Source organism: Barbus barbus (assembly GCF_936440315.1).
Source record: "Barbus barbus genome assembly, chromosome: 17".
In the NCBI taxonomy this organism is placed as follows: Eukaryota; Metazoa; Chordata; class Actinopteri; order Cypriniformes; family Cyprinidae; genus Barbus; species Barbus barbus.
The window spans coordinates 9977501-9985781 of record NC_136745.1 but is presented as its reverse complement, the minus strand read 5'-3'; the positions used below and the strand labels follow the sequence as shown (position 1 = coordinate 9985781).

The following is an 8281-nucleotide window of genomic DNA, read 5'->3' as shown; positions in this document are numbered from 1 at the left end:
TGCTAAGTCAGAATAAATGTGATTTACTATTCTTTATTTCTTTATTTTTATGTATGTTTATATAGGCGTATATTTACAGTGCTTGCTAAATAAAATTTTAAAAGCTTTTCTTTTTCTTTTTTTAATTTAGCTGCTCAGAGCATGGTAGGCTCTATGACATTTTTACTTGGTAACACACATTTCCTCTATGAGGTGCCCTTTTGTCCTTAACATATTAAAACCCTCTGATTGTTTACGGGGTCTTTTTGACCCCAAATGACTTTTGCTCAATTGTTAAAAAATGTTCCCTTTGTCCAAATGGTATGAAACCTTCTACGGCTCTCAACACTTTCTAGATCTACAAAAAAAAAAAAAAAAATTGGAATGATATCTGTTTTTATGTTAGCGTGACAAAATTTGTGACACTCGTGGCTTTCGGGGTCTCTGGAGACCCCGCAATCAAAATAGACAAAATTTATCATCAAAATCAGAAACAACGCAGAACACATCGACAGAAATGGCACAAATAAAGTGGCACACTTCCACCAATGCAAAAAACATCCACAATGCTAAATTATATTGCTCACAACACACACACACACACACATATAGAGGAACACATTTTTGAGACTATAAAAACTGTTCTCTTATCATTTGTAAAATAAAATCATCCAAAATGCAGTACCACCACAAAAATAAATTGGTGACACTGACACATTGAAAATGTGCACACACACACACACACATTTGTAAGGCTATAATTTGTCAAATAAAATCATCCAAAATGCAGAACCAACACAAATATAAAGTGGTGACACTGACACCGACAATGTGTACTCACACACTCTCTCACACACACTTATTGTTCCTCGTTGTTTGATTTCTTTTACTAAATTTTATCTTTTTACTGCTTTATTTGCTCACTTGTTATTGCTGTTCAGTTCATGTGTTCATATGTAATATAACTGTTCATTTCTGTTCATTTTTGTTCTGTTACAGTTAGTAACTGAAATGTTGATTAAAATTGTAGAATTATATTAAAAATAGATAATTGAAATAAATGATAAAATCTTAAGACTCCAACATTTCTCTTTGTAACATTTTGTTCAGGTTTGATTCTAATCATAATGCAACATTATTGAAAAACTGGGGGTTTTTCAGTACAAAAAATACTAAACTTTGACAAAAAAATTTTTATTTTTGTTATAATTGTGATTTTATAATATTTAGATATGAATCCAACTGAATCCAACTTGTGAAAAGATATCTTTCAGGTCTCTCAAATAGCAAATAGCATATAGTGGAGCTCTATGGCCATCTAGTGGTTAAAGTGATATTTTTTATTTTAAAACTGCATTTTCCAAAAAATGGGTATAAATGTTACATTAAATCATTTAAAATGATCCATGTTATCCCCATGAATGAAAGTTGGAAATCTGGGCCTTTTATAAAGTGAATTTTACATCAAATGCTGTTTTTTTGTAAATTTGTAATTTAAATAAATATTTATTTATTTATTTATAGAAATTTAAAAGATATCATAAATCCTCCAAAAACTGCACAAATGTTGAGTAAAAACATTAACAAACAGAGCAAAATTACATTTGTAAAAAAAAAAAAAACTATTATCTTGTTACAAAATTAAATGTTATTGTCTGGGGTCTCTGGAGACCCCAAAACAACTATAGGGTACAGAGATTTAAACCATCAGAATGGTATATTGTAGAGATTAAAATGTGTTCTTTGGCCTGGTTGATTTCCATGCTGTACACAGCATATGCATAAAGATAAAACAGAAAAACAAACATACAAACAGAAATTATTTATTTGAGTTCATAGCATGGCTGTGTTTAATGTTTTTAGTGTGTATAGGGCATTTGATGGTTTATGTATGCCATCTTTGTATCAGTTTTTTTATTATTATTATTATTTCTTTACACAGTTGTAAAAGTTTAAGTATACAAGAGGTTTTATGTACAGTATTTCAAGAAAATATGCATGTTGATACTGAATACAATTCCCTAGTTTTTTTATTATAATATAATACGTGCTAGATTACACAATACACCTTCCATGGAGTAAATAAGATATAGAAATGCTATTATAGCTTTAATTTGATTACAAATGTTTTTGAAATAAACTAAATGTACATGTCAAATGAAACACAGATATAAAAACAATTCAACAGCTCGTCACGTTTGCTAGAATCCTCCGTGCATCACTGTAAGCAAAGTAGTCAGCTGTATATAGAAATATATTCCTGTGCCCACAGGTTCCTGAGGCGATCTGCATGATTATCTGTGTCTAAATATGTGTCTATGAACAGAGCTCTGCTGTCCGAGACACTCACTCCTGACACTATCACATCTGAAACATAAGGCCTTATAATAGCAGGTAAAATACTTTCTAAATAAATTGTATGTGCATTTTAGTCATCTTTCTATGTAAGAGAGAATGTATGTGTCATTTAGGATTCTGTTTCAATAGTTTAGAACTAAATTAACAGCATTCTTAATTTCAGAAATTCCTGTCTTGTTAAAATAAAAAATATTCTTTGTTAAATGCTTGCAATAGTCATGAAGATCGCACTCAAGAGAGGACAAGGTACATTTATAACCTTCTGCAATTAAACAGATGCATGTTGTCCTACTGTATTTCATACCATCTCTCTCTTTCTCTCTCTCTCTCAGCTCAGAGTCAGGCCAGGAAGAGACAAAGACAGCAGGACCTGGAGAACATCCACAGCACAGTGAACACTGTCACCAGCTACTACTGAGATGCGGTGCGTTTCCACCGCTGAAGCTCCTGATCCAGAGACGTTTCAGTTCTACACTCAAAAATATTTAGACTTATATTTAGGATTTATGTTTTTGAATTGCATATTAAATTTCCATCCATTTGGAGTACGCAATTTTAACATAAACTAATAATTGAGCTTTTAAAATGAACTCTATGAACTTCAAATGCAATTCAAATCAATTTTATTTACATAATATTATTGAATGATTTGGTGTGAAGTTGACTCGCTGGATATATGGTTATGGAATGGAATGGCATGTTTTTTTTAAAACAGGTTTAACTTGTTAGGTCATTCTAAAAACATGCAGAAATGGACAATGGGAAATACAGTGATCATCCACAGTAATCAGTGAAAACAGCAAACGAATGAAGTTTTGGGTGCAAACACTTTATAATAAGGTTCCAATTGTTCATTTTAGTTAACTGCATTAGTTGGCACTGAAAAATACTTCGAAAGCATTTATTAATTTTTGATAATGTTGATTCCAACATTTTCAAATACATAATTAACATTAACAAAAGTTATATATTAATGTTATTGAATTGACCTGAGCTAACATGGACTAACAATGGACATTATGTTTATTAACTAATGTTAACAAAGATGAATAAATACTGTAACATTGTATTGCACATTGTTAGTTAATGTTAGTTTATGCATTATAGCTAACAAATGAAACCTTATTGTAAATTTTTAGAAAGATAGGAGCCATTTTTTTCTGTTGAACAGGAGAGAAATCACAAATGGGATTTCTTTAACCTCTTAATTGTTTTCCTAAAGCAAATTGAGACTCTTGATTACAATTATTGCTTGTGCTCAGATTTGTCAAGATACTAAAATCTGCATTTTAAAAGTCAAAAATCTCAAAATCAACTAAAAAAAATTTCATCAAACTCTCTCAAGATCAAGCAATCTAATCTGCTATTGTCTTGCATGTCACTAATTTAACATTTTTGTTTCTTCGAGGAAACAGTTGGAGAAGTGTAGTATTACATCACTTGCTCACCAATGGATGCTCTGCAGTGAATGGGTGCCATCAGAACGAGAGTTCAAACAGCTGATAATAACATCACAATAAATCACAAGTAATCCACACAACTCCAGGGGCCTCATTTATAAAATGTTGCACAGAAACCATCTTAAATTAGATTTTACGATCATCTCTTAACTATGCGTACGTGTGATTCATAGAATGAACCTATGAACAGAAAACACGCGTATGCCTCTCTTTCAGATGTGAAATCTATGAATCACAAATGATCTTGAACCTGCATGCAACTGAATGCTTTCAGCTCTCTGCCTTGTAAACGACTCATAATTAATGTCATTAACATATAAAAGATCACCAATCATCATAATTTAGAACAGCGAGCTGCAAGAACAGCTTAGATTTTCAAAAACCTGCAATACTCCGACAAGAAAAAGTGCGTTCGTCTGCTCAGACCCTGACATGACGCTAAGCACTTTTCCACATCAAAAACAGTTTTTACAAATATGAGCGTTGGTGTGGGTTTAAGCGTACGCACACTCTACGATCAAAACATCTTTATAAATGAGGCCCCAGTTCATCAGTTAATGTCTTGTGAAGCAAAAAGCTGTGTGTTTGTAAGAAACAAATCCAGCATTCAAACATTTCAACTTTAATCTGTCACTTCTGGCTAAAATATAAATCCATATCCAAATGAATGCTTCCTCCAGTGAAAAAGTTCAAACCCTGGTGTCCACTGACATCACAATCCACCAACATATTTGTTTAGAACAGTTTTAGACTGTTTTCTAGTAAACAGTGCTTGATCTGTGCATATTTCTCTCCTGATTCAGACAAGATGACTTTATCACTGGAGAAAACGATTTTATGGATAGAGGACTATTTTAGCTGGAAGCAACAGTTTGAAGTTAAAAACGTCATAATTTTGGATTTGTCTCTTTGAAACACGCAACTTTTCACATCACAAGATGTTAATTGATAGACTCGTGTGGATTACTTGTGGATTATTGTGATGTTTTTATCAGCTGTTTGGACTCTCATTCTGACGGCACCCATTCACTGCAGAGGATCCATTGGTGAGCAAGTTATGTAATGCTAAATTTCTAATTTCTCAAAACTCGTCTACTTTAACCCTGTAGTAACAGAACTGGTTAGCAGGGTTAGTAAGTCACTGTGATTCCCCTCAGCACCTACAGCTAGAGATAATTCTGGTAAAGTCTCAGTGGGGGTGGGAAGGAGAGAGACACTAATTCCGTCTTTCCTAATCCTCCATTCTGCAAGTCTTCTATGCTCATTGACAGAGTCCAGAACAACACAAGCTAACAATTTTATCTCTCTATCACACTCACAAACCCTTGAATATGAGAGAGGGATTGTCAGCAGAATGGTAATCGTGATTTAAATTCACATCCATAAACCTGCGGAGACAACGGGAGAATGTAAGACAACCAGGACGGGACAGAAGTCAAGATGGGTGAAGCTCCAAAGGTACGTTTGTCACTTTTTCTGTGTTAGTATCACCACCCAGTACATTTGTGATCAGAAAGCCCAGAATAAACTATTCAATAACTGTCAATAAAGGGCTAGATACAATCATTTACACATTAATTTAATGGACATGGAATTATATATTTGGAATGTAAGTTCATTTGGATTCAGCGCCTGACAAATACATAAACATAAACATAGTATGTTCAGTAATCTGGATAAATTCTGTATGTTTTAGGTGTGAGTTCAATCTAGTCTATGTTCTGGGATGATTAGTATTGTCTTATAGAAAGAAAGTGGCCTAAGCAATCAGAGATAGGTCATGTGGCCCAGATAAATCTCATAACTATAAGCCTCAACCGCATGAATGGAGCCTGGCAGACTGATCTGTGCATTACCCTGAGAAACTGCATAATAACGGTGCAATAGTCAACTATTTGACTGCTAATTTAAACTGCAGCTTTCTTAAATAAATGTGCTAGAGGAAATTTACCAAGGCAAAGCACCATTAGCTTAATCTGTTCACCTCAGAATGAGGCTTAATCTGTGCTTGAGAAAATACCCCTGCATGCTAGTTTCCTTACTGCTTAAAGAAGTAGAACATTAGTGTTATTGCATTATTATTAGGCAACTTTGCATTTGATTTAAAAATTTTATTAAACAAGAATTACTACTATTACTCATGCTCGGGATTTAAATAAACCAGTGTTATGTTTTTTTTATATAATTTTATTATTATATAGTTTAATTCAGATTTTTAATTCAGATTTTTGTTCAGGTTTTAGTAAATTTGTTGCGTTTTATCATTTTTATTAATTTATTTAAAAAAATATATTTATGTCTACATAGCATTTATCAATTTTATCTGTCAATTTTTACAATTTGTGAAATAACACATAAGCTGAAATAAAACAACTTGATTTTAACAAGTCTAATTTTTAAATATGTTATTTCAGTTAAATGTCAACATTTGAGGAATAATCCTTTACCTCTAAATAAATAAATCATCAAACCACACTTTTATAAGCAATGGATTTACATTTTTGGCTGGCAAATGCTGACACATTGACCCAGCTAACAATGTTTGGTTCCCAGAATGTTCCGGAAATGTTAGTTTGTGGCTATAAATAATGAAATCTATTAAGAAATGTTCCTAAAAAGCATAGCAAGTATCTTTACTAAACTACGGTGCAAGCAATGCAAATATATCTGAAATGTAAACCTCGAATGCAATGTAATTTGCTTTGAATAAAAGTCAAATGCATAAATGTGAACGTAAGAATGTTCCTAAAACATTAGAAACTGTTAATGGCAAAAACTAATAAAAATAACAAAATTTAATCAGGTTCAAAATATTTCCTGTTCTTGTTGGCAAAAAGTAAACATTTTAACAATATAAACTCAGTATGCTTGAATAATGTGAGCGTTTGTGCTTTTTAGGGTTTGCTCTCTGTGATGCAGAAGCTGAAGGGATCCACGGAACGGGAACTCAGGATAGTTCTGTTGGGTCTGGACAACGCTGGTAAAACCACACTGCTGAAGTGTCTCGCCTCGGAGGACGTGAACACCATCACACCAACACAGGTGAGTCTAAATGCACAAAACCAGCCCTGCTGTCTGCTGAAAAGCCCAGCAGAAACCAGCAGGTTTAGTCTTGTGGAGACCTTCTGGTCCAGTTTGCAGCTTATCCTGACCAAGAACTGCTCACTTAGACAAGAAGAAACCATCTGACTGGCATGAAGTTTTAAATGTTACATGTACTTACTATTATAATAATAATAAATTATGCATAATTACATGCAAGTAAAACTAAGCCAAAACCTAATCCTAACCCTAACCATATAGAAAGTGCATGTAGTTAATTAATATTACTCAGTACTTAATTGCATTGTAGCAAGGACACCTTAAAATGAAACGTAAGCCAATATTTAAGTGTTACCAATACTCTTGTATCAAATTACATATTGTTTGATTTGCAAATTATACAAGTAATTTTGTGCGATGTTGACCAGTAAGATGTTTCCAGGGCTTTAACATCAAAAGCGTGGCCTCTCACGGGATGAAACTGAACGTATGGGACATTGGAGGACAAAGAAAGATCCGTCCTTTTTGGAAAAAATACCTAGAAAACACAGATTTATTGGTAAGAATTGACTATACACACGATATAAATTTTCTGTGTCAATTGTCACAATTTGCTAACAAACAAAAGATGTGTGTTGGTTCGTCTGTAGGTTTATGTCATAGACAGCGCTGACAAGAAGCGGTTTGAGGAAACAGGATTGGTAAGGCGGGAAATCATATGTAAATACAATTCCTAGAATTGTCCCACAGTATAAAGGTTGTTTGTTATATATTAGTGGTGAACTGTGTTAAATTACACCGTAAAACCTGGTACAACATAGCCTACAGTGGGGTCCAAAAGTCTAAAACCTTATTGAAAAGCTGCAAATTCTGTCTTTTAAACCTATAAATAAACATACAGTTTACAGTGTACATTTTAAAGCAAAACAAGTTTAATCTAGGCTATCTATCTATCTATCATTCTATCTATCTACAGTTTAGCAACAACACATCACCTAATGTTACATTTACCTCAGGAAAGTTAATATATTCAAATTAGAAGACAGAATGGCAGCATTTGACTACAGACTGGAGGCCACTGGATATTGTGACCTAAATTTGAATGCTGGTGTTGCATGCATGCTGTAGGAGCTGTCAGAGCTGATAGATGAAGAAAACCTTGCAGGCGTTCCCATCCTCATCTTTGCGAATAAGCAGGATCTGGGTACGGCGTCTCCGGCCAGCGAGATCGCAGAGGGTTTGAACCTGCACACATATAGAGACCGAGTCTGGCAGATCCAGGCCTGCTCGGCGGTCACGGGAGAGGGTGTCCAGGTGAGGGACAGCAGGAGCGCTGACGGCTCAAATAACTACTAGAAAATAACTAGTGTTACAGTGGTGGCCAAAATGATTAGAATGATTAGAAATACTAGTGTTCTAATAATTTTGGCCACCACTGTATC

At 33.9% G+C, this 8281-nt stretch overlaps 1 protein-coding gene across 1 annotated transcript in view; it reads left to right on the top strand.

The window, feature by feature from the left end:
* Positions 1–5007: 5007 nt before the first annotated feature.
* The window catches only part of LOC306883265 (ADP-ribosylation factor-like protein 3), a 3994-nt gene continuing 720 nt past the window's right edge, over positions 5008–8281 (top strand). The window contains exons 1-5 of the mRNA XM_079438405.1: positions 5008–5255; positions 6696–6839; positions 7282–7398; positions 7490–7540; positions 7968–8153. Coding sequence (XP_079294531.1) covers positions 5238–5255; positions 6696–6839; positions 7282–7398; positions 7490–7540; positions 7968–8153 — 516 coding nt within the window. The 5' untranslated portion in view covers positions 5008–5237. The remainder of the gene's footprint in view (positions 5256–6695; positions 6840–7281; positions 7399–7489; positions 7541–7967; positions 8154–8281) is intronic.